At 43.3% G+C, this 27,354-nt stretch overlaps 2 protein-coding genes across 5 annotated transcripts in view; one reads left to right on the top strand and one right to left on the bottom strand.

The window, feature by feature from the left end:
• The window catches only part of NXN (nucleoredoxin), a 198,161-nt gene extending 190,284 nt beyond the window's left edge, over window positions 1-7,877 (bottom strand). The window contains exons 1-2 of one of the 4 annotated variants that reach the window (XM_006891005.1): window positions 7,635-7,877; window positions 7,406-7,528 (exon numbers count right to left, since the gene is read on the bottom strand). In XM_006891005.1, coding sequence (XP_006891067.1) covers window positions 7,406-7,528; window positions 7,635-7,877 — 366 coding nt within the window. Of the gene's footprint in view, window positions 1-7,405; window positions 7,589-7,634 lie in introns of all 4 variants that reach the window. The other 3 variants (XM_006891006.1, XM_006891004.1, XM_006891007.1) reach the window with 3 other exon arrangements.
• Window positions 7,878-24,345: 16,468 nt separating this feature from the next.
• TIMM22 (translocase of inner mitochondrial membrane 22 homolog (yeast)) overlaps window positions 24,346-27,354 on the top strand; it is a 5,829-nt gene continuing 2,820 nt past the window's right edge. Inside the window, exon 1 of the mRNA XM_006891003.1 lies at window positions 24,346-24,583. Within this exon, the coding sequence (XP_006891065.1) occupies window positions 24,346-24,583 (238 nt within the window). The remainder of the gene's footprint in view (window positions 24,584-27,354) is intronic.

Genomic DNA, 27,354 nt, shown 5'->3' with positions numbered 1-27,354 from the left:
ATGGGGAAACTTCAGACATGTTATCAGAAGAGATCCATCCCTGAAGGACAATGACACTTGACAGAAAGGCAGGGAGAAAAGAGGAGAAAATTCAACCAGAGGAGATTGATCCAGAGGCTGCAACACGGGGCTCACACAATTGTGAGGATGGCACTCAACTCATGCCCGTAGTACAGTCAGGACCAACTCGTAGCCGACCCTCCAATAGGGTCTATAAATCACATGAAGTAAGACTGTCTATCTTTCTTTTGATGGATGTGAACCCATCAGACTTTGGGCTGGCAATACTCACGAGGCCACCAGCGTTCATAGGACCAGCTCATGTTTTGTTCTGCTATATGCATTGGGGTTGCTAAGAGTCTTGACCAAGTTGATGGCACCTAATAACATAAATTATGACTTGACTCCACTGCAATGGATTTTTAACCTCAAAAAAGGAGCCCTCGTGGGGCAGTACATTACATGTTGGGCCACTAACCAAAAGGTCAGTGATTTGAGCCCACAAGTCACTCTTGTAGGAGAGGGAACTAAATCAATAGCAGTAGATTTGGGTTTGGTTTTTAATGCCACAGTGAAAATCAGTGGTTAAAACTCACCAGCCGTTCACTAGGAGTAAGATGTGGCCAGTCTGCATCTCTAAAAGCCTTAGTAATCCTGTAGGACTGTGTCACTGTTGTTGTTTTGGGCTATCGAGTCAGAAGTGACCCATAACTGATCTTCCAGCAGGTTTTCACAGGCTGTAAATCACACAAAGGAGACTGGCCATCCTTCTCCCATGAAGCAGCTGGTGGAGTCGAACCAGCTCGAATTCAAGCACTGCTCCTTATTACTATAGCGTCACATGGAGTGCAATTTACTTGACTAGCAAGTAAGTTTTGTTTTGTCTTTTTTACCTCAAAATTCACTTCTTTCCTCTGTACTCTGGTTCACACTGCAACCCATATCAGAAGGCAAATCAATGAGCAAGAGTCATGGATAGCTAGACAGAGTTGTTGTGTACTGTGGAGCTGGAATCCACTCATAGCAGACCCACTAGCAGGTTTTAGGAGGCAGTAACTTGCACAGGAGAAGCCTGTCCATCTCTCTGCCCGCAAAGCAGCTGGTTCAAACCTTTGCGCTGCCCGTATAATTCCTTATCCTTACTTAAAGCACCAGAGCTTCCTTGCCAGAGGAATATCAAGCTATATTGGCTTCCAATCTGAACAAATCTATCCTCCAGCACTCCAGAGCTAGAAAGGAAGGTACTTTTGTTTTAGGGAGTGGAGCCGCTCTGGCCACTTCCCATTGAAAGAGCAACAATCCAACCGCCTCCACGCTGCTGGGGTCAGGGACAAGGGCACAACAAACTCAGCTGCAACGACGACAATGGCAAGTCACAAAAAAATTAACACCACGTGCATAATCAATCTCTCTCAAGAAGAATGCCTGATCTTAGAGTTGCTACCCTTTATCACACCTAGACTTCACTGATCAGCAGTCTCGAGTTTCACAGGCAAAGATAAATGTGGAGTTCTGTAAATAGCTGTCACCTCGCAGAACTTTAAAGGGCTGGAACGATTTCCTATTCATTTGCTTTCACTGTTGTGGTCTTCTCTCTCCTCAGATCATAATTTCTTCTAGTATGACCTTTCACCATAATGCATGGCATGCTTGTACAAATGGTTTGTTTGAAAGGGTAAAACAAAACAAACAAAGCGTAAGTCTTTTTCAATTCTGTGAAATAGGTTACTAAATTTTGAGTAATTTATTAACAATAATAGGTAGGAGCAGGCTGTAGAGAATTGCACCGCGAACTTAAAGGCAGCCAGCTTCAATCCCCATCTGCTCCAAGAAAGAAAGATGGCTAGTCTCCTTTCATGTGATTTACAGCTTCCAAAAAACCCCTAGAGGGTCAGTCTGCCCAACTGGATGGCAAGGAATTTTAGTTTTAGTAATGAATGTAGCCAGACAAGGTTCTAAACTCTATTAGGTGCTGTTGACATGCTTCTGAGTCAAGGTGATCCCACGTGTGTCAGAGTAGGATATATATAAACTATATTCCGTAGGATCTGAAAGGGTGATTTTCTGAAGTAGATCACCAGGCCTTTCTTCTGAAGCACCTGTGGATAGATTGAATGTCTAAGCTACTGGTTTACAACATTTACAACATCCAGGGACTTCTGAACTCTTGCTATTTTAGCTGCCATAGTCAGCCCAACTCATGATATAATATGATATGGTAAGATCCGATATGATATTAGGGAGCTCTGGTAGCCTACTGGCAAGAAACTGCATTGCAATCCTGAAGACATCCAGTTCAAATTCACCAGCTACTCTGCAGGAGAAGGATGGGTAATCTCCTCCCAGGCAATTAACTGACTCTGAAAACCTGCTGGAGGGTCAGCTATGCATTGGTTCCAACTCAGAGGTACACAACAACATATTATATTTATATTATATTTTATTATGTTTTGAAGCAGGAGTGGCATCCATTTCCTAAACAACATGCCTCTGTAAACTCTATGAACTTTGAGAAACGATAATTATTGAAAGGTGTCTCAGGTCTTTTGTTCATAAGGTGGCTATGGTTTGTGCTCAACTTGACGGTAATCAACAATAATACAACAACATGTATAGTATAATATAGTGTAGTGTAGTGTAGTATAATAAAGTCAGCTACAGGAGCTGGTTCTACAGAAGCTGCTGGTTGTGATTTGGTGAGGGGTAGGGTGGAATGTTGATTCGCCAAGGGAAGTGAGGAGATGTGATAAAGCCTCATATTTAAAAACCCTGCGGCTCTTGGGCCTGGTTTAAATGGTTTTTCTGTCAAACATTCTTCTAAGTAGTATAACACTGGTCTGTGCATGGTTGCTGTAATGCTAAACACTGTGACACTCATGTGCCAAATGCAATAATGGTTATCCATGGTGGACAGTGTTTGATGGAGCTTCCTGATTAAAACAAGCTTGGAAGCAGGAGTGTTATCTACTTCCTAAATGGCTTGCCTCCAGAAACTCTATGAACAGTGTTCAGGTCTTTTGTTCATAAGGTTGCTATGAGTTATCTATGACTTGATGGCACTTAACAACAAACAACAATTATATTATTATTATTGTTGTTGTTGTTATGTGCTGTCAAGTCACCTGCAACCAACAGTGACTCTATGCTTACATTACATTATATTATATGATATTATATATACTACACACACTAGGAAGAAGGATGGGCCATTTCCACTCATGTGATTAACTGCCTGTGAAAACCTGCTGGAAGGTCAGCTAAAGGTCGGTTCTGAATCACAACATACAACACAACAACATACTATAAACACACACATCTTATCCCATGTAATTTTATAATACTTCTAGAAAGTAGATGTTATTATTGTCTTCAAGGAACCCTGGTGGTATAGTGTATTAAGAGTTGTTAACTTATAGGTTGATGTTTCAAATCTGCCAGTCACTTAAAGGAAGAAAGATAAGGCAGCCTGTTCCTGTTAAGATTTACTGCCTCAGAACCCCGATGGAGGGTCACCATGAGTCAGAAACAATTGGAAGCAATGAGTTTTTCATATTATTATCTCCAAGGAGCTAAGCTATTGTGATTGAATTTAATGACTGAGCTACTGACTGGTGGTTCAAACACACCAGTTGTTCTGCAAAAGAAATGACATGGTGATTTCCTATAAAGACTGATGTTGTTACATCATTAAGTGGTAATCTACTCACAGTTTACCCCCCAGCAGATTTTCAGAGGTTGTAAATGGCACAGAAGGAGACTGTCCATCTTTCTCCCTCGGAGCAGATGGTGGATTCGAACCACTCACCTTTGGGTTGTCAGTGCTTATTAAAACAAATCTAACTGCCTTACTTGAGAATTACATGTTTCCTGACAAAACTTCTCTTATTATACTACTCTTACTATAAACAAACTCAAAGTTCTATTAACATCTAATTACAATTTCTATACAGCTATATAATAGGTGTGGGTTTTGGAAACACAAACACTGAAGTGTCAATTACTTTTTCACTGCCACTAGAACAAGTATAAACAGGACAACCTTCCAAAAGAATTGACAACAAAACAAAGAATGAAGCTGGATTTCTTCTATTTGGTGTTTCCTCATCATTCCAATCAAGGTGAGAGGAGGAAAGCAAACACAAGCTTAACATATATGGTCATCTTCAGACTTGAGACTTTTTTACTATTTAAAGGGGAAATTAATAAAAGCAGGGGATGGAGGGGGAGAAAGAAACACCACATGGCTTTTGCTTTCTCCACCATCATTTTTCAATTTTCTTTAGAGAAATGCCAGCCAATAACTAATTAGAACCATAATCCTTTCTTATCCCAATGGGAAAGAAGTATACGAATGATTTTGAAGGACAAATGTTAATGGGAACTTAAAAAATACCCGAACAGTCATCTAGAACTTTGGTTTCCCTTTTTATAGCTGGTAAAACAATTCAGAGAGTCCATTAGCCAGAGGTTGAGTCCACTCATACAAGAGCTGAGTGCATCAGAGTGCACTGCCCTTACAGTGTCCCTGGGTGGTGCAAATAGTTGATATGTTCTGCTGCTAAATGAAAGGCTGGAGGTTCTAATCCACCCTCAGGCATCTTGAAAGAACAGGTTGATGATTTAATTCAGAAAAAACAGCCAGCAAAACCTAATGGAGAACAGTTTTGCTCTAAAGCTTAAGGGGTTGCCACTCGTAAAAAAACAAACAAACAAACAAAAAAACACCAAAACAATAAAAAAAACAACACACAAAAAAACCCCTAGATGGTAACCCGTAAGAATGAATGCCACAAGTTCACAGACTGTTATCTGAACTCTCAGACATGTTTGTTCTTGTTGCTGAGAACTATGGCGTTGGAGCTGCCCCACAGCTGACTCTCCATGGGTTTTCAGAGGTAGTCAATTGCCATGGAGCAGCTTGTGGATTCAATCCATGTGCCTCTGGATTGGCAGCACAACTCCTTACCTCTATCTAACCTACCAGCACTCCCTCCCAGATTTGTAAGCACTCCAATTTCAAATGAGAGTTTCCCTCCCCTCCATAAATCAAAGTGAAAGAGAAGGAATTTTTTAGCTCTATTTGATGGGAAAATAACTCCTTTCAAAGGAGGTAATTTTGTCATTCTCAAAAAAACATTCTCCATAGGAAACACAGCTAGAAAGAAGTCTTTTGAATTGGTGTCTTAACACCAATTAGAGGGTTTGTGAGGTGAGGTCCTAAGTTGCTTATCTATGAACATGAAGGGGCAGAGCTGGGAAAAATGGGGTTGGTCTTAGAGAACACGGGAACTCTAGGATAACTCTAGGACACAAATCAGAAAAACTCAATATAAAATAAATTTTTCAGATGCAAATATATTACTGTTTGGGCACGTGCAACACCCTGAACTGTATTTTCAAGACGAGCATTTAACCAGTCAGTGTCATTGAGAATCTTGTCCTGGTAGAACTTGGACCAGATTAGGGCCCCAGAACACTATTTAGTGTATAAAAAGGCAGGCCAGAACCAGACAGGCAGGCCATGGCCCAAGTTTATCAAACACGCTCCTATTTTACTAGAGTTTCAAACCATTTGCCAAACATCTCCATTTGCTCCCTACTTTTACTATGCAACAAATCTAGTTCCCTCCACCATGACAAACACAAACAAAAGCCTTAGGTCTGTAACATTTTACCATTGTTGTGTTTTTGAAACCTTAAGTCACTTGTATTGACTGCCTAACAGGACAATATTTTAAACAGACCTTGGTTTACAATAGAAACTTGGCATAACAACTGAAACAATTTTTAGCAAATCACAGTCTGAAAACTCTATTTTCCCAAAAGTCACCACTATTTCCAGGGTGAGGTGGGGTGGGGTAAGAAATTTCCATATATTAAAGCAAATAACTATGGTTCATGCATATATATTCAGGTCCTACCAATCACACAAATCAAAATCGGGGCAAAAATTACCTTAAACGAGGCTACGAGGGCAAGTTTTGCCTCTGTGTGGTTAGAGAGTCCACATTTCTTCAAAGTTAGGTTTACAAACTGTATTTCATACTTTAAATCCCAAGCCTGTACATTGCTTAGGAATGGATGATTTACTCGAGACATTTGAGGTCACGGTATAAGCCTTTTGCTCTCACTAAATCTAAATCATGGTTCTCAACAAGATACTGTACACATAAAAGAAACACATGGCATGTGTTACCATCCTCCCTAGAGGAACCCAAACCCGCTACAACAAAACTTCTCCAGCCTCACTCCTTAAGCTAAGAGTCTCCTCAGGGAAGGGCCTGGATTCACCCCCTTAGCAGCAGACCCCCTAATTAAGCAAGAGTGCACCACAATGTCTTTTCTGTTTTCATTCATGACAAAATTCTCTGGATTTGTTTTTTACTAAAATTAGCCGTCTTTATCCGACAGACACACTCAGACAACCCAGACGAATTTCATTTCTGGAAGAAATGAAAAGTTGACAGCAAGGTATAAATTTCCCCAAATCCTTGTTCTTTCAGTTAATCTGCATCGTTGGGATTAGTTCGGCATTTGAGCCTAAGGATGCCAAGACGACAGTGGCCCACCCCGCAAGAAGAGGTCTGCTGTGCCTGTGGCTGGGAGGCATCTGGGGGAGGAGAGCTGGACAGGGAGACAATGAAAAGCTCCCCGGTGGCCACTAATTCAGCCAAGAAAAGAGTTGTGACGGAGGAGAGGGGATTGGAGTGCGTTCCCTCCGTGCCCAAGGCCACGGTCGGTGGCGGGCTCCCCAAGGCGCAGAGCAGCCTCAGCCCCCAAGTTTCCTGGTTACCGAGGGAGGGGAGCAGCAGTCCAAGGAATGCAGATTTCTCTTGGAAAGAATGGAAACTTCCTGGTTTGAGCATTATGGGTAGGGGGCTAGCGCCCTGCCCCCCTGACTACAGGTATCCCCAGGGTGTCAAGGGGCAGAAGGAAGGAAACGATTGTTCTGTCACCTACGGCGGGAAGCGGCGACCGTGGGGGAGGGAGGTGTGGTCACCTAATCCAGCCCCCCCCCCCCCCGCTAGTCCCTACGTGAGGTTCCCAACAAGGGGGCAGAGGGGCCTGGCGCCCAGCACTCCGGAGGGCTCTTGATCTTTGAAGCACAAGCCTGGGTCCAGGAAGCCAAGGGGTGCCAAACTTCCCACCGCGGGTGCAGCCTGGCACAGGCACCGCAGGAGTTGCTGGGACCAGGAGCCCCAAACCAGCGGAGTCCTGGGATAAGACTGTGCGCTTCAGAGAGATGAAAGAAGACAAGGAGGGACAAGAGGGGGAGAGCCAGCAAAGATGGAGCAAGGCGACAGAGAGCAGAGGGGGTGGTGGGCGGCGAGCTGTTTGGACCGGGCTCGGGAGAACGCGCGCGCTGCTCAGAGGCCGGGGCGCCGCCGAGGCCCGCGCCGCTCACCTTCCTGTGCTTCTCCTTGTAAGGCAGCGCCAACCACGGCATGTCCCGCACGAAGTCCTGCCACTGCCGCTGGTCCTGGTCGGAGGACACGAAGACGATCTCCAGGCGGCGCCGTGGCTCGGGCTCGGCGGCCGCCCCGGCTCCAGCCCCCGACACCCAACCCCGGTCTGACGGCCGCCCCGGCTCCGGCCCCCGATCCCCGACCTCCGACCCCCGACCCCGGTCTGACAGCCGCCCCGGCTCCAGCCCCTGGCGCGGCCCCGGCCCCCGGCCCGGCCGCCGCGTCCTCCCGCAGGCGGCCGTAGAAGGCGGCCAGGCTGGCGCTGAGCTGCGCGCAGGGGGCGCTCAGGCTGCAGCCGAAGTAAAGCCCGAGCAGCGAGATGCCGCGGGCGCCCAGCGAGTGCACGTCCACCTCCTCGCCGCCGCCCGTCACCAGCTTTTCGCCGAGTAGCTCTTCCAGGAAGCCCGACATCCTGGCCCACCGCAGCCCTGGCACGCGGGCGGGCAGGCGGCGACCCCGCTCCCTCGGTCCGCGCGGCAGGCGGAGGCGATGGCAGCGGTGGCGGCGGCGGCGGCAGCGGGGAGCGCGGGGAGAGGAAAGCCCCGCCCACGCCCGGTCCGCCTTCGCCACGCCCCCTTCTGCCCGCCCGCGCCACGCCCCCTCGCGGTCCTGCGAGTTCGCGCCTCCAAGGTGCGCGATGTTGGCATGGACACTGCGGTCAGCCACGCTCCAGGCCGCGCCGGGTGGTCAAGGTGCGCGGGAAACAGCCCTAGAGAGAAATCTGACCGGAAGTCCTGCACTCCAACAGCGATGCTGGGGGTGCGGGGGGGTGCCTAAAAGCGAATAGAGAAGGGTCTGCAGAACTCGCGGGTGCCTACGCTGCAGTGGGGTCTCAGCTGTACTTGACTTCCACTTTTTTCCTCTCACCTCTCGCCTTCTAAATTCGCTTTCTCCTGACTTTCCCAAATAGTCCTCTAATCATTACCTTCTTGTTTCACCTCTTTTTTTTTTCTTTTCTCCTCTACTTTCTCCTTACTAAAAAAGCCTACCTTAAGCCATTTCAGACCCTGCTGACCTCTCTTTTAAAGGCTTAGGGCACTGATTGTCTCCTCCACACAAATGTCACTTTATCAAGCTAGCTCATGCTTAGCAGTTATCTCTCTTGTGTGTATTGTGCCTCTATTCTAAGCATTTGGTAGACGTCACCTCTTCTATTCATTTCTGATAAAGTGCTCTGCACACAAGAGGGACTCACCCCTTGTGGTTTGGTTTGCAGGTCACACTTCGGGACTTCAGTTCACAGGTCACAGCGGCCATTTCCCACCAGCGAATCGCTCTCTTCCATCTCATTAAGTGTATGCCGTGCAACAGATGTCGTAGCTTCTCTAAATCAATGCTGGCTGCTCTCCTAAATCTATTGTAGCTTCTATAAAGTCTATTAGCAGTTGAGAAGGATTCTAGGGTTTATTTCCGTTGCCAGCAGGCAAGATGCTACTGGGTTGCTTAAGGAGAGCCAGGATTTAATAGGGGGTCAATGGCCAACCTTCTGCTCAGCACTCTTCGCCCGTGAAAAAAAAAATAAAATGTGTACCCATGAACACATTGAATAGGGGTCCCGGGGTAGGGGAAGGAGGGGTGTAGAGATGTGGTCAGCAGAGCTACAGCAACCCTGTAAAAGCGGAAAAACACCCCTTTCACCGTCTCCATTGCCCCTTTGGAAGTTATTTCTTAGGCATCTACCGCCATCTAATGGACAAAGTAAAAAAAAGAAAGAATCTTGGTCTATAAGAACCTTGTAAGTGACTAGCGCTGTAACTGGACAATGTTTGTTTTGTTTTTTATTTGGTTATAGCTGCTTCAAATAAATCATGGATAACAGGAGTTAAACACCAGAATAGAATTTCAAGGTTTTGGCGCACATATAGACTTTCACAGCTAAAGTTCTCACTGTTTCCAGGGGAGACTATTGATTTTTTTTTTTTTTTTTATTTAAACAGCGCAGGAGGGGAAGACCCTCTATGAGATGGATTGATTCGGTGACTGGGGTAATCGGGATGGGTGTGTCAAAGGCAGTGTGTGGTTGGCGCAGGATAGAGCAGGGTTTAGGGCTGTTGTGCATAGGGTCGCTATGAGTCGAAAACGACTCGACGGCACATAACAACAACGACAACAAACTGGTTTTTAGTACAGTGAAAAGTTTCCGCATAAACCAGTGAGAGAGATGAAAGTAGAAGCCAAAAGGGAATTTTCAACTTTAACAAATGTATATTTACTGCTTGGGAATCTCAGAACACTTAATTGTGCTAACGCAAAACCTATACCTAGACCAAGAGGCTGTCAATGGGAACCAAGCAAGGGAATTCCTCATAGTTTAGAATCTAGAAAGGTGTGCATCAGGGCTATATCCTTTCTCCATATCTATTTAGGCTGTATGAGGAACAAATCTTTCGAGAAGCTGGTCTTTATGAAGAAGAGTGTGGCATCAGGGTTGGAGGAAGACTCATCCTTCTTATACAGATGACACAACCTTGTTTGCTGAGAGGAGGGAAGATTTTAAGTGTTTGCTGCAGAAGATCAAGAACTACAGCCTTCAAGATTAATTGCATCTGAACATCAAGAACACAAAAGTCCTCACCATTGGGCCAATAGGCAATATCATGATAGATCAAGAAGAGATTGAAGTTGTCAATGATTTCATCGTGCTTGGATCTAACACCCTTGGTACCACCAGCAGTCAAGAAATCAAAAGACTAGATGGATTGGGGAAAATCTGCTATCAGGGACCTCTGCAGAGTCCTAGAGAGCAATTATGTAAGCTTAAAGACTAAAGTATGCCTGATCCAAGTCATGGTCTTCTCAATGGCTTGCTGGACGTTGGACATGACTAAGGATGACAGAATTGATGCCTTTGATTTGTGGTGTTGGAAAAGAGTACTGAACATCCCATGGACTGCCACGAGACCGTAAAACCAGAGTGCTCCTTGGAAGCAAGGACAGTACAACTTCTGCTCTTATGCCCTGGGCATGTTATTAGGAAGAATCAGTCCTTGGAGAAGGACAACAAGCTTGGAAACGTGGTGGATCAGCATAAGGGAGGAGGACACTCGACATAAGAGAGATTGACACAGTGACTGCACCAGTGGACCTTGAGGTTGGCACAGGATAAGGGAGGTTTGAGATTCATTGTTCAAAGGATCACTGTGAGTCACCGTTGACTTGACAGCAAACAACAACAATGTTGCAGCTGATTCTATAAGTTATTATTGCTATGTACCATCAAGTCTAAACTGACTGACTCAGAGCGGAGCCTCCAGAGGTTTTTCAGAAGCTGTGAGTCACAGGGGAGGAGAGTGCCCATCTTTTTCTCTCTGAGCAGCTGGTGTGTTCAAACTACCTGCCTTTGGGCTGTCAGTGTAACTCCTTAGTACTAGATTGAGAATTGCCTCTAAGCAGACGTAGCCCTGCCACACAGAGGGAGAACAGCAAAATCATTCCATGTGCATGTCCATGGTGAATGCCTTGCCATTATTCAGTGTCACTGCAGGGATAGTATTATTATAAATATGTAAGCATCACTTGTCAGTCAAAACACATAAAGCTCCTAACTCAAAGATTAAGTAAAGCTCCTAACTTAAATTATTGTCTTTTAAAAATACTGTAAGGAGGCTAAAATACTTTCTCTTTTAATTCAAGCCCTCCTTGAATTCGCTCATGGATGGATTGAGTTATATTGTTCTTATTGTCAGCTGCCTCTCAATCAGCCTAGGACAATCACATGCACAAATGGAACACTAGCTGCTAGCCCTGTCAAATCTCCTGATGCTATTTGTTTTAAAATAAATGGATCTGGCTAATGTGTTCTAAAGGGTTTTCAGAGGCTGGGGTTTTGGTTTTGGTTTTGGTTTTCTTTGTTTCATTTTTTTTGGAAGTAGGTCACCAAGCCTTTCTTCCACCTCAAAGTGGACTCACACAAGGCGTTAATCAATTCTATCATGTTAAACACAAAACCTTCCACACTCTAAAGTTTTCAAAGTAACACTAAAACAGAGGATTATAAGCATTTACAGAGAGCTGTGGTGGCTGAGTGGTAAGGAGTTGTGCTGCCAACCCAAAGGTGCACAGTTCAAATCCACCAGCTGCTTGGTGAAAGAAAGATGGGCAATCTCCTCCTGTGCAATTAGCTGCCTCCAAAAACTTGCTGGAGGTCAGCTGTAAGTTGGTTCCAACTCGATGGTACACAACAATAACATAAGCATTTACATCCTAGAAGCTGAAAGACAGAAGTCTTCTGATTGAGAGAGAGATGAAGAGGAAGTTTGGGGAATGCAAATTTGGGGGGAAAGTGAAGTCTTTATTAGAGTACTTACTTTAGAAGTTACAAGGCTAATAGCAAGAGGCAGTTTGTTAGTGTTTTACTTTTATTATTTTACAGAAAAGCACTTTCCACTGGAGTGTGTCCAAACCAGCATCTGGCACCTGGAAAAATGAGAGTTTGAACATACTGCACATGAAATATAAATAAAATTTAGGGAATCGTAGCTGCAGCAGGCTTTGGTTCGAAGCCAAGTATCGCAGCTGCCTTTTAAAGGGGTGTGGAAAGAGGGGATTTGCCATGGAAATTATTCCAGAATCATAATTCTGGTGGGTGTCTGTTACAAGAAGTCCAAGGAGACTCATTTGGCTTTCTGCAAAGAATAACCAATGTCCTTCAGCCCGTGGAAAAGTACTCTCTCTGCTTATAAAAGGATGAGAGACTCACAGAGAATCTCCCTGTTGGTATTTTGTTAGTTATGTTACACGAACTGACTGGCTATCCTGAAAACCACTGTTGTTTTAAGTGGTATTATGGAGTCATAATATGCTTAAAAATTGTACCAGAAATATGCACCACACAGTTTTCCTCTGGGAAAATTGCATTCTAAGGCACATATGTCATATAAAAACACATGGTGTCGGGGGGGGGAGATTTGTCACTTTAAAAATCCACAAAAACTTCAACAACAACAAAAAGAAAATTCACAGAGAGCAAATATCTTTGTCTTCAGATATGCTAACACACATGCATGAAGATATATGTGTCTAATATTTATATGTTGTTGTTGTTTACCGCAGAGTAGGAGCCAACATACAGCTGACCCTCTGGTGGGTTTTCAGAGGCAGTTAGTTGCACAGGAGGAAATTGCCCATCCATCTTGTTGTACTGGTGAAATTAAAGAAAGAACCAAACAATGAGAAAGAGCTTAATTGTCTATCAGTGAGGAAGATTAAACTGTGGCACATCCATTTATGAGAATACAATCTGGACATTGGGAAGAATGAAGAAAGTTCATATATACACAACTATAGAATGATCGCCAATATTTGCACAAGAGAAGGTAAGGTGCAGAATAGGATGTACTAAGCTGCTATTGAGGAAGCCCTGGAGGCCTCGGGGCAAGGAGTTGTGCTGCTGACTCAAAGGCAGGCAGTTTGAATCCACCAGTTGTTCCTAGAGAGGAAGAAGAGCAATCTCCTGGGAGACTACAGCGTCTGAAAATCCACTGAAGGGTCAGCTGTGAGTCAGTTCCAATTTGATGGCACATAATAAGAACAAAGCTGCCATCATATCAGTGGAGGAAAATGCATATGCAAATAAAATGCTTATAAAGACATCAAATACATCTGGAAATGTACTTAAGAAATAGTAGCAGGTTGCTTGGAGAAGGGAATTGAGGCTCTGGAAATACAGGTAGGTAAACTATGGAAGGCATTTCAAGATTAAGTGAAAAAAGGAATATTCAATAAATACCTGTCAGGATGGAAATCTAAAATGTCTTACAAACAAAAATTCAAACTCCAAGAAAGCTATTAGCATAAATAAACATTTTAATAATCAAAATGTCTCAGTATTTCAAGCAATAATTGATTCAATGTGATTTCAGTTCAGAGAGAAAATGGGTTCTTATATTACATATATTTAGGTCTGTCTTGTCTTCTCTTTATTGGTTTGCTTACAAAGTTTATACACATTATGTTTCACATTATTCTTCATTCACGTTGTGTTTCATACAAACATTCTCATGCATTGTTTTATAAAATTAATCGCCATTGGACCTTGCCCATCATTACCCTGTTTTTTCATTCAGATCCTTCTCATTTTCTCCTCCACCACCATCAAACTGTGCGACCCTGTGGTTTTACTCCATCCATACTCAGCCCTCTCCTCTTGAGTTCTCATATGTGTTTTACTAGTTACCTTTCTATTTTTACAATAATGGTCGTATGTAGTATTTGTCTTTATGAGACTGCATTAGTTCACTCACCATAATGCTCTCTAGCCTCTCCCAAGTTATGTCAAACAAGTTTTGTCAGAAAACAAAATTCTCACTGCTGGAGCAACAGGCAGGATCATGACAGATACTGAAAAGTTTGTCATTTTTTTTTCATCTTCTTTAGATCCACAAAAAAATTCCAGGTTTGCTTTCAAGCTTGGATAGCATGTAATGAGACTATGTGGCATCTAATAAATGTTACTGAGAGGGCTCTGGCAGCCTGGTGGTAAGGAATCGTACATGCAGTTGAAATCCCCTAGTTCCTCTGCAGTAGAAAGATGGGTCGTTTCCTCCTGTGCGATTTTACTGCATCTGAAAACCCACTGGAGGGCCATTTTTGGGTAGGTACTGACTGAATGGTATATAAGAACAACAGTGCCAGACTAACATACATTATATATCAACATAAAATATCCTCACCACTAGACAATAGGCAACATTGTGATAAGTGTTGAAAAGATTGAAGTTGTCAACAATTTAGGTCTACAATTAATATCTGTGGTACTAGCAGCCAAGAATTCAAGAGAGGTGCATTGAAAAAACCTGTTTTTAAGGTCCTCTCCAAAGTGTTAAAGAGCAATAATGTCAGTTTAAAAAATAAGAAGACTCTGATCTAAGCTATTATCTTTCAGTTACTTACTATACATCTGAAAACTGGACAATGAGTAAGGATGGCAGAAGAACACTCAATGCCTTTGAACTGTTTTTTTCTAAATCACTGATCCTGAGTGTTGCATAGTATTCCACTAGGTGAATGTACCACAAGTTCTCAATCCATTCGATTGTGATTGGATGTTTGGGCTGTATCCATATTGCTGTGATGGTGAATAACATTACTATGAATATTGGTATACAAATCTACGTTTGTGTGTCTCAGTTTTAATTTCCTTGGAGTATATTGCTAGTAAAGGAATAGCTGGTCATATGGAGTTTCTATGTTCAACTTTCTGAGGAAATGCTGAACTGTCTTCCAGATGGTTGTACCCTTTTACAAACCCACCAACCACGTATCAAAGTTCCATCTCTCCACATCCTCTGCAACATTTACTGCTTGCTACTACTCTATTATGTCTTTTCTGTTTAAAGAGTTATTTTGGACCAGTTCTACTGGCAAAGAGAGGAGTGAGTGAAACAAAATATAGAGGTGAAATGTTTTAATATGTTTTTTTAATTTTGTTGTTGTTGAGAATATACACAGCAAAGCATACACACATTTAATAGCTTCCACATGTACTTTCAGTAACATTGATTACATTCTTGGGTTTGTGCAACCATTCTCACCATCCTTTCCTGAGTTTTCCATTCACATTAACATAAATTCACTGTTCTTTGACGGGTTTTTTTTCCACATCATGAATAAATTTTATTAACATAATATACAGTAAAAGAATAATGCCCTTTTAAAAGTTCAAAAAAAGTAACATATAGGCATGTAGATTTGTATGATAAACTTATTAAAAATACAAAGATATACTAAGCATAAAATTAAAGCTAGAGTAGAAGAGGTCAAGGAACAAATAGGGAAGAAGCACATAGGTGGCTATAAATTACTGGATGTTATTCCTTTAAGTTTTCTATCTTATCTCTTGCAAGTTGTCGTTCTGATGCCGTATAGCTAGATATTGAAAGAGCGCAATGCTCTAAGCAGACAATTTTTGTTGGTTAACCTATTGTCTGGTTTTAAGAAGACTTTGAGGGGGAGCTCTGGTGGCCTAGTGGCAAGAAGCTGCAACTACAATCGCAGAGGTGCACGGTTCGAATCCACCAGATGCTCTGCCAGGGAAGGAGGGGCAATCTCCTCCTGTACCAGTCAGATCTGATTTGATGGTACATGCACACAAAAATAATTTAAAAAATATTAAAAAAAAGAAGACTTTGAGGGATTTTTTTTTTACTATTTAAATACTATCTCCAGAAAGCAGGTTTTTTATTTGTTTGTTTGTTTTGTGAGAAAAATTTATATTTAGAATTAGCCCGCTGGACTCAGTTTAGATGATCCCAATTTTGTTGGCAATATCCAAAGCATCATAATCAGGAGCAAGTCCTTCTTCTCTCCATCAGGCCTAATCAAAGTGTTGACCTTAGCCACATCAATGTCACAGAGCTTCTTTACAGCTTGTTTAATTTGGTGCTTATTGGCCTTGACATCCACAATGAACACAAGTGTGTTGTTATCTTCTATCTTCTTCATAGCTGACTCAGTGGTCAGGGGAAATTTGATGATGGCATAGTTGTCAAGCTTGTTTCTCCTGGGAGCGCTCTTCCGGGGGTATTTGGGCGGCCGTCGGAGTCTCAGCGTCTTAGGCCGCCGGAACGTGGGTGACGTGCGTCTTCTTTTTTTTTTGGCTGTGGACGCCCTTCAGGACTGCCTTCTTGGCCTTCAATGCCTTTGCTCTGGCTTCAGTTTTGGGAGGGGCCGGGGAGCCATCTTTGTAGAAAAGCCAGAAAGCAGTTTTTGGGCTTCATCTAGCTCCCACAGCCTAGTCTGTGAAAATGTAAAATTCTGTTCTATATTCTCCCCCTTTTGATCAGGATTATAGAATATTTAATCAAAATATTCCTTCATGATGGCCAAGCAAATGGGAGAAAGGCATTGTATTTGTTGGTTTGGCAAGTCACCATAATTGTTTTGCTTCATTTTATCCTACAGCAAAGTAAGGCATATCTGCTCTTTAGTTCTTAAAATCTCTCAGCCTTTTTCTTAGCCAGAGTGCAAAGTGCTAGAAAAACATTATACATGTTCTTATTTGCTTCCATTATTTCTCAGGTCAAATCTCAGAAGTTGGATCTATTTTAGGAATGCTTTGTTTATCTGAATCTCTCTCAATGGTCATTGATGTGACTTATGGTAGATATTGCCAAAGCACATGATTCATTAAATGAGTCTAAAGTAAGTCTTAAAAATCCATCAGGGTGCCAGATGGTTTGCCAAATCTCCAATTGTTATTTTATAAGCAAAGCCAAACCAACAGCACAAGAGACAGTAAGCAAATCTGGATTGTTGAGTGTGAGTATGTAAATAAACTTCCAAACAATTATGCTGTGAAAGAAATTGGTCCAAAAAATTATGATCAGCCAGAAGCTGGCTTGAATCTAAGACTCCGTCAATGGAAACAATACAGGAAACCTTGGCTGTTCGCATGGCTATCACAGTGCAAAGTGACAATGAATAAATCACAATAGTAAACATTTTCTGACATTTTACACTACAGTGAAGACAGTGCACAAGTCAGAGAAAAACAACAATGTTCAGATTTGCTCTCAAACCATAAAAACCACAAAACTATCAATAATTCCGAGTAATTTCTTCTAGATCCAAAAAGAATGTAGAAAGCACACACCTAGAAACTGAAGCATCTGAATAAGAACTTACATTTGGACTGACACATTTGTCATCCTGGGTTCCAGTTGGAAAAGCAACATACTGAGTTCAAATTTTGTTCTGGCACTAAGAAAATTTTGAGCTAGGGACATGATCCAATTTATGTTGGAAGATAATCCTAAGTGGGTGGTTAGGAGAAGAACAAGTCTGGAGATGTATAGGTGCATTAGGAGGCTATAAATCTGTTTGGAAGGCCAACAGATAAAAGAAGAAATCACTGGCAATAAGAGCGATGCAAGTCAAGACCACAATGAGACACCATCTCACCCCAGTAGGAGTGGCAAAATTTAACAGCACAGCAAGTAATAAATGTTGGAGAGAATAGGATGTGGAGAGATAGGAATTCTTATACCCTCTTGGTGGGATTGTAAAATGGTACCACCACTCTGGAAGGCAGTTTGGCATTTCATCAAAAGGCTGAACATAGCAATTCCATATGACTCAGCTATTCCACTGCTTGAAATATACCCCGAGAAAATGAGAACTGAGGCAAAAATGGAGAATGGTACCCCAATGTCCATAGTAGCATTATTCATCATCACAAGAACATGGAAACAACCTCAATGTCCAACCACAGTTGAATGGATTGAGAAATTATTGTACATTCACATGATGGAATACTATGCAGCATGCAGGAGCAATGATTTTGAAAGTCACCACCTAACTTGGGAGGGACTGAAGAGCATTATGTTAAGTGAACTAATTCAGTCTCATAAGGACAAATATTGTCTATATAAAACCATTATTGTAGAAATAGAAATATAACTGCATGAGGATCCAAGGGGGGAGGGGAGCAGAGGGGTGAAGATAGGCAGGGGTAATCACAATTTGATGGGTGGAAGGAGAGATGAGTAAAGGAAATTGGAAGGATTCAGTGTGAAAAACAATGTATACAGACTTTGCAAGTAAACCAGTATAAAATAAAAATTTTATTTAAAAAATAAAAGAGACTATCAATTAGAAATAACAAGGGCCTACACTATGACATGGCAATGAATATGAAAATGAAGGAATAGGTTTTAATGATTCTTAGAGAGCATGGCAGCTGCCCCCCCAAATTTCCTGGCATGGACTGGAAAGGACATCCAGGGCTGTATCTGCTAGTTGAAACATGTCTTTTGGGTTTGTTTGTTTGTTTGTTTGCCAATGCCTTCAGTGCAGCTTGAACTTCTTCCTTCATCACCATTGGCTCTTGATCATATGGTACTTCCTGAAATAATTCATTATCAGCCAATTCTTTTTGGTACAAATGATTCTGTGCACTCTTTTTTTTTTGCTTGGCATCACAGTTTCTTGTTTATAAACCATGAAAATAACAGCTATTGTTTGGCACAGGTCTAGCAGTGCCCACCACAAAGGGGCAGCAGCAGGCACCAGAGTCCTTGGCTGGCCCAACCCAGTGAGGACACCCAGCCTCAGCTGGGGCCCCAAGGGAGACTTGTCACACTGGCTTGAATGTGGGATAGAAAAAGCATGCAGGGAGAGGAAGGTCACCCAGGCCTGCGCATTCTTTTGATGCTTCCTGGACCATTCAAGATTTTCCCCATAGCATTTCTCAGTATTGAAACTCGAGACTTGGATTTTTCCATTCTTTCAGCTTGAGAAATGCCAATTCAAGTTCTTTTCTCTACTTCAATACACAATTATGTCAAGATAATTTCTTTTTTAAAACAGGCCACAACACTAACCTTTGAACCATTCTGTCCCTGGACAAGCTACAAATGCTTGCTCAGCAGCTGGGTGTATACTTTAGTAGCAAGTGTGAAAAGTGAATAAAAATGTATATAAAACAAATATTCAAATAGTTTCCACAGGAACACAGATAAGTGTGACCCATAATCTAGTCTTCCATATTGTTGTTTCTGTTCCATTTCCCCCTACTCATATCTCACGGCTCACCAGCGCCGCGGACCGCCCCATGTAGATGCCACAGTGGGAGCGTCGAAGAGTCCTTCTCTTATTATTATTCAGATAATACAACATTGCTTGCTGAAAGTGAGGAAACCTTGAAGCGCTTGATGCAAAAGGTCAAAGACTGTAGCCTGTAGATTACATCTCAATATCAGAAAAACAAAAATCCTCACCACTAAACTGGTAGGCAACATCATGATAGATGGAGAAAAGATGTTGTTGTTGGGTGCCATTGAATCGGAGACGACTCATAGCGACCCTATGAACGAAAGGCCTGAGCACTGTTCACAGAGTTTCCGAGGCAAGCCGTTTAGGAAGTGAATGCCATTCATGCTTACAGGCTTGTTTTAATCAGGAAGCTCCAGCAAACACTGTCCGCCATGGGTAACCATTATCACATTTGGCACATCAGTATCACAGTGTTCAGCATCACAGCAACCACGAGTTACCTCTGTACAGCAATGCACAGACCAGTGCTATACCGCCTTGGGCTTTGTAGCATAATAGAAGTTGTTAATTATTTCATCTTACTTGGATCCACAATAAACTCCCTGGTATCAGGAGTCACTGGGCAAGCCTGTTGTTAGAGACCTCTCCACATTACTGGAGCAAGGATGTTAGTTTGAAGACTAAGGAAGGTCTGATTCAGGCCATGGTCTGTTCAATCACTTCAGAGAGCTGGGAAATGAATAAAGATGACAGAAGAATTAATGTGTTTGAGTTGTAGTGTTGGAGAAGAGTACTTAATATCCCATGGACTGCCAAAAGAACAAACAGGTATGTCTTGGAGAAAGTTCAGGCAGAGTGCTGCTTTACAGGCAAGGATGGTAAAGCTTCACCTCACATATCGTTCACCCAAGAGGAAGATAAGTGCAAGCTAAGGTCTAACTTAATCTACCTAACCCTCTCTGAGCTCTGGTGGCTCTTGGGTAAGAAGTTGTACTGCCAACCCAGACTGTTCTAACCCATCAACCACCCCACTTCTTGTGCAACATACAGCCTGTGAAAGTTGGGTCAGCTATGAGTTGGTTCTGACTTGATCTTACACAAAACAATTCCTTCTGAGGGAGCTCTGCTGGCCTGCTGGCCCTCTCCAAGGACCTGTCCCTCCTTACAACATGTCCAAAGTATGTCAGGCGAAGCCCCAGAATCCTTGCCTCCAAGGAGCAGCCTGGTTTAACCCTCTCCAGGATGGATCTGTTTGTTTTCTTGGCAGTCCATGGTATAGTCAATACTCTTCTTCAGCACCACAGCTCAAAGGCATCAATTCTCCTTCTGTCCTCCTTGGTCATTGTCTAACTCTCTGATGCATAACAAGTGATTGCAAAGACCATAGCCTGTATCAGATGCACCTTAGTCTCCAGAGTCTAAGATCTTGACAAGTTACTATTGTGCTGATTCTAACTCGTGGTATGTGTCAAAGTATAACTTTGCTCCACAAGATGGATTTTCAATGGCTGCTTTTTTTTAGAAGTAGATCACCATAAAAAAAAAAGTAGATCACCAGACCTTTCTCCTTAGGCACCTCTGAATAAAAGACTCAATTCTCCCAACTTTTCCATTAGCTGGACAGTCCGCAACACTCAAGGACTTCCGTGGAGCCTAAAAAAAATTTCCTGAAAAATTTCATAATCAGTTCTTGTGCGAGAGCAGGACCTGGCTTCAGCCCACCACTGCTGGCAGCTGGGAACAGATTCTTCTGAGACTTAGGGCTGGAACTAAGGTGACAGCAGTGAGGCATTTCCCTCAAGTAACAAATTTAAGGGGGAGAAGGGTGTCTAAGCAACTGAAAATAAAACTCGACAATCAAGATAAACACTTTTTCAGCACAGTTGTTAAAAATTTACTGTGGAAAAAAATGCACAGTGGACAGAACATCAAAAAATGTTAAAGAGATATGGGATCGTTTGGAGCAGTGAAAGTGTTAGCAGCTGCATGAGGTAAAGACATCTGTTCTTTGCAGAAAAGAGACTGTCAGAGGAGCTTCCTGACGTCCCAGACTGCCCTGAGCGCTGACCTTAGTGGTTCCACTTCTGTGAGCCACACTGGTGTACTTCCAATGATAACAATAAACATGTCATTGTCATCCAGCCAAATTTCAACTCTCAGTGACTTTGGAGGACAGAGTACAACAGCCCCATAGAGTTTCCAAGGCTGTAAATCTTTATGGAGGCAAATTGTGACATCCTTCTCTCAACAGCGTGACTGGTGAGGTCTGTAGACCTTTTGATTACCAGCCAAGTACTTAACCACTGTGCCACCAGACCTCCTTTCATCTTTCAAAAACCCTCCCCATTTCTGTGAGCGCGCTGGGGTTGGTTTCTGTTGCTTGCAACCAAAATAATATTTACTCTGTGGTTCAGAGAGTCCTGGCCGGAGATCAAAAGAGATTCCTTTCTATTTGCTAGACCATAAATTAATTCTAACTAAAACTAGCTCCTTGCGATTGAGTCAGGACTGACGCATAGCTCACCCTCCATTGGGTTTCTCAGGCTGTACATTTTACGGGAGATTGAGCATCTTTCTCCCATGGAGCTGCAGGTGGATTTGAACCCCTAGTACCATAGTACTGTTCTCTGTGACCCCGTGACCTCATGTGTCGAGGCTTAGGGGATTTCTCCATTTGCTAACCTGGCTCTTGCCTGAATTCTGATGAAGAGTCTTTATTTTGGGGCTGAGTTATTACTCTCTAACTTGTCCCATGGGCTAGCTGTTTATATTTGTCTTTCCTTCTTAATATCACTTTGTCTAGAACTTGCTTGTGAACCTGTCTCAACTTCTCTCAGATCTGACTTTAGATTTTAAGACCTCCAGTGTGAATATTAACACTTGGGAACCTCATTCTTGTGACAGGCGCTTGACTGGCAGGGTGTATTGAGTTGCCTGTGAGCACCCCCCTGTGGTGCCTGGGGGAAATGTCCAGTCCTAGGGCTTACACCCCGTGCAAAGTGGCATCTGAAAGCTGGGAACTGATTAAGGGAGACAGAAGAACTGATGTTTTTGTATTGTGGTGTTGGAGAAGTGTACTGAGTATACCACGGACTGTCAAAAGAACAAATTTGTCTTGAAGGAAGTGCAACGAGGGAGCCCCTTTGAATCAAGGCCGGTGACACTCTGTCTTATTAAATTTGGGCATATATTCAGGAGGAACCATCTTTGGACAGAGACATCATGCTGGGGAAGGAAGAAGACTCTAAACGAGGTACAATGACTACCACAATGGCCTTGAGCTTGACAGAGATCATGAGATGACAGTGCAGGACAGAGCAAGTTTCTTCTCTGTTATCCATAGGCTTGCTATGAGTTATAGTTGACTCAATGGCACTTTACCCACTACGGCAGTGCTTACAAGAAAGATCTAAGCTGGAGATAAAGAATTTGGAGGTAGCAGTGTGTTAGAAATGGCAGGGAGCTTTGAAGCTCGTGCTAAGAAGCTACACTGCAATCCCGAAGGCATGCAGCTCGAATCCACCAGCTGCTCCCTGGGAGAAGGATGGGCAATCTCCTCTCGTATGATTAACTGCCTCTGAAAACCTGTCTGAGGGTCAGCTATGGGTTGGTTTGACTCAACAGTACACAATAACAAGTTGTTGTTTGGTGCCATTGAGCAGAATACAACTCATAGTGATCCTATGAACAACAGATTTGAATCCCGTCCTCTCCTGTGTCAACCTCACCACTGCTAATACACAAGCGCCAAATACTGCAGTCACTGTGTCAATCCATCTTGATGGGGGGGGGTCTTCTGTTCTTTTGTTGGCCCTTCAGCCTTCTAATCGTGATATCTTTTTCCAAGGAATAACATGTATGAGAGACAGAGCTTTGCTTTCCTTGCCTCCAAGGAGCACTCCGCCTGCTCCTTTCCCAAGACATAGCTGTTCATTTTTTTGACAGTCTATGGGATATTCAGCACTCTTCTCCAACACCACAACTCAAAGGCATCAATTCTTCTGTCATCCTTCTTCATTATCCAGCATAGCAAGTAAGTGAAAATACCACGGCCTGAATTAGGTTAAGCCACAAATATGGATAAGGTAAAGTGATCTGCGGAGGAGAGAACATAAGATGAAGCCTAAGAGCGCTAACAGGAAAGTGTCAGACATAGGAGCCTCTGAAGACATCTGGGAAGGAACAACTAACTGGTGAAGTTGAAAAAAAACCAGGACAGAAGCTCCGCAGAAATTATAGAACTTCCAGGAAGAATGGAATAGTCAACAATGTCAAATGCAGCAGAGAAGCCTAGTGAAATGGGATCTGAACGAGCTCTGACAACTGGGAAGCCACTGGGAACATGAGGAATAGTTCATTCGGTGGTCTGGTGGAAAAGGAGGGTGAATCATTCATTCTCTATGTTTGACAACAGGAAAACTTTGGTTAAAAAGACACGTCTCTGCTTATGCTGACTGGCTGGCTACCCTCACCCCTTTCTAAGTGGTTTTCTAAGTCTGTTTATTTACAAAGGAGTCATTGGTTATCACAAATGGTTAAACACACTTGACTGCTTAGCCAAACATTGGAAGTTCAAGTCCACCCAGAAGCACCGCAGACGAACTATTTCTGGGTCAATCAGTACTGATAACTCTAAGTAACATAGTTCAATTCTGACATACAGAGGTCTCCATGGTCGACTTATTTATAAAGCATCTTCAATCATTCAGTCTCTTTTTCCCCAAAGGGTGCTCTGAAAGCATAGTGGTAAGGAACTGCGCTGCAATCTCAAAGTCACGCAGTTCAAATCCACCTGCTGCTCTGCGACAGACGGATGAACAGTCTCACCCCATGCGATTTAAACTGCTTCTGAAAACCCGCTGGAGGGTCAGCTATGGGTCGGTTCCGACACAACATTCCTCCGGAAGAATGTGGGACGCAGCGTCTTCATCTCGCGCGCCCCCTGACGACGGCCCACGCGTCTGCAACCATTCCCTTCCCGCCCGCCAGGGGTTCTTCCATCCTCTTGATAAACTCAGAGTGCTACAGCCCTCGAGAGGCTTTCTGGGAAATGTAGTTGGATAACTGGGTAACAAAACTACAATCCCGATACTCACTGCGCTGCCGCTGCGTACATGAGTGCTTTTTGGCGAATCTGAATCTCGTTTGTTCGTGCCATCAACAAAGTTACACAAGCCTGATTAAATCTTGTAAAAGGCTCTGAAGAAATAGGACATTTCTACAATAAGGGATACTGTAAATGGACACGTTTAGCTTCCTCAGATAGTTGTTTGATGTGGCGAATCTGCCGTTAGTTTTCAGTGACTAGCTATTCCCGGTCCCCTATACTGCACTTGCGGAATCGGCTGTGAGGAAGGACGCGAGAGTTGCTGGGGTCGCTGTTATCATGGCTGCGGCTTCCCCCACTGCTGGGGGTTCGGGACCTGGGGCGGCGGGTTCTGCCGAAGCCCCACTGCAGTACAGCCTTCTTTTGCAACACTTAGTAGGTGACAAGCGTCAACCCCGGATTCTGGAGCCTGGTAGTCTTGGCGGGATCCCGAGTCCCGCCAAGAGCGAAGAGCAAAAAAGGATTGAGAGGGCGATGGAAAGCTGCGCCTTCAAGGCTGTGCTGGCCTGCGTGGGAGGTGAGGCGAGGTGAGGGGGGCCCGGAGGGAGACTGAGGGCATGGAGGTCAGCGGGGCCGCTTCCAAGAAGACAGCGCTCCTGGGAGGCGCGGGATCTGGGGTCTTTGACCCTGACACTGTGCCATCCATGCAGTAAACTGACAACGCCTCTCCTTTTCCTGTGCTTAGCAACCGCCTGTGGGAATCGGATCCGAGAGACCCCAATGCTACTATCAGGGCATGGAGGTTATAAAGCGATCGGTTTCATTCATTCGTGGGTTGGTTAAATTAATAGTACTCCACCCCACACGTTGATACTGAGCAACTAGCATGTGCCACGTTGTCAGGATACGTAATTAAAGGGACAAGAGCCGTGTTTACAGGGAGTTGATATCAATGCGTTGAAAGAAATAATGTTGAGAAGGACCTCGGCAGCTGCAAGAGTCTCTCAGCCTGCAACTGTGACCGGTGTGACTACAGAGCGCTGAGCAGGAAGGAAAGAAGGCTTGATTGGCCTTCCCCCTCCAACCATTTGACGAGCTGAGTGGACAGGATCTTTCTAGTGTAAAGAATTTGAGAGTTTGGCCACCTTTGCAGATGAGCATAAATTTCACTTTGACGAGAGTGAATGACATTTGAGAAGTGAATGCTGTGAGGATGCAAATTTGTCGTAGAAAGAAGAAATTTTTGTTGGGGAAGGACACCAGAAAAGGTGAGACCGGAATTGGATCTTGAGATGCCAAGAAGATGCAGGTAACTCGAGGCTGTGACCCTTGGACAGCCTTTAGACTTGGAATTGAACCCGGTGCTGGGGATTATAGACAACAGAGGCCTGCACAGTAAAAAATAGCAGTCGGAAAGTACTACTAAGAAAAACTGACAGTAAGAGACCCGGAGGGCAGTATTTGCCCCCTAATAGCTTAGAGAAGACAGGAAGGCCTGGAAAGGACGATGGATCCCAGGGAGGAAATAGGAAGTGTGTTGCTCCATTGAAGGAATTGCAAGTAATGCGGTGAAACAAAATATATGTAAAGTGTTTAATAGAAAGCTCATTTGATGTATATACACTTTGACCTGGGCCACAATTTTAAAAACCCAAACAGATGGACAAAGAGGAAGAAAAATGCCGTTTCATGGTGGAGATGGAGAGATTTCAGGTTTTTTGCTTTCAGGCATTAGAGTAGTTTGGTGCCAGTTAAGTTGATTCTGAATCATTGCAACCCCATGTGAGAGCGTGTAAGTGTTCCATAGGATATTGTAGGTTATACTCTTTACAGGGTGGTTTACGAGGCCTTTGTCCCACACACCCAGTTTGAATTGCCAATCCTTCTGTTACCAGCTGAGTGAGTATTCTTGCTTTCATGTTGCTGTTAAGTTGTAACCAACTCAGAGCAGATGCTCCCAATGGATTTCTGAGGTTGTACAGCACATGGGAGGAGATTGCCCATCTTTCTCTGAGGCGCTGGTGGGTTCAGATCACCAGAACGGCACCATCTTTAGGTTGCTAGTACAACTCCCTGTGGACTGTACCATCAGAGCTCTTGCTGTGCTGCTAGGATTTTTTTTTAATTTAGATTTTAATGAAAGTTTACAGAGAACTTGGATTTCCATTCATTAATTGTTGCACATTTTCCCACCTTTCCAGTTCACTTTGCTCTTTGAAAAAAATTCCTTCATTGTTGTACACTAATAGGACTTATTTAAAAAACAAAACAGTTCATTTCTCTTGACTTAGAACTGCTTTTGAGTCGTGGCTTTTGGGTCATCACAGACCCTCCAGTGGATTCCTGAGGTTATAAATCACATGGGAGGAGCTGGTGGTTTTAAATTGCTGCAGAGACATTCCCTTTGTGTTGGCAGTGCAGCCCCCTGTAGACTGTGCCACCAGAGCTCCCTAGGGCTCCATGTTAGTGGAATAATTTTTCTGGGAAGGAGAATTCAGTAACAAGCATTAATAGGATGAATCAGAATGGAATATGATGAAGGAAAGGAAGAGAAAGGGAGCTAATTTTTAGGCAGTTTGCTAGACTGAGATTCCATTAAGTCAGGGGTTGGATCAGCATAGTGCTTGACTGTAACATGCAACACATCTTTTACAAATGTGTTGGAATGATGAGTCTTTGCAGTGCTCCAGGTGGTAAAGGACCTAGACTAGAGTAATAACTGCAACATAGTCAGGGATGAAAATATCTCAAAATGTAGGAAGAAAGGTTGTGTCCTGTTTGATAACTGATAATGGTAGAGGGAAGCCCAGGAGCAGGGACTTGTATCACAGATGGCTGGAAACAAAGAGCCATACGCAGGAAAGTCTAGAGACGAAATGCACATGGTTCCATTGAACATACATCGACCCTGGAGTGTTGAAAGGACGCTTATGGAAATATTAAGCAGATTAAGAAAGGTCAGATGTGAACTGCTGTGTGGGCTTTGCTATTTGGTAGTATTTGATTTTGGGAAAGTTACTTCACCTCTCTGATTTCTTTATCTGTAGCATAGAAAGTAGAAGAAAACAGTGCTTGCCTCACTATATTCTTGTGAGGAGCAAATGAAGCAGTGACTGTAAAGCACAAAGTGTTTACAAAATGATTATTATGACCGTCATGATTGTCCATGGGAGTTATTGGCAATAGTTGATAGCTGAAATTGAGGGTGACTTAGTTACATATGAAAGTGTTCAGAAAACAGAAGGCTGTAATGAAAGAATCTTTTCTTTTACTTTTCCATAATTTTTGGACTCATGTACTTATAACTTGTTAGTCAAATTTGTGTCTTCTAGGTTGCAACACCCCCAT

Source organism: Elephantulus edwardii, unplaced genomic scaffold (assembly GCF_000299155.1).
Source record: "Elephantulus edwardii isolate Elephantulus edwardi_28Jun2011 unplaced genomic scaffold, EleEdw1.0 scaffold00094, whole genome shotgun sequence".
Taxonomy (NCBI): Eukaryota; Metazoa; Chordata; class Mammalia; order Macroscelidea; family Macroscelididae; genus Elephantulus; species Elephantulus edwardii.
The sequence above is the reverse complement of the archived record's forward strand: the minus strand, read 5'-3'. Positions and strand labels throughout refer to the sequence as shown.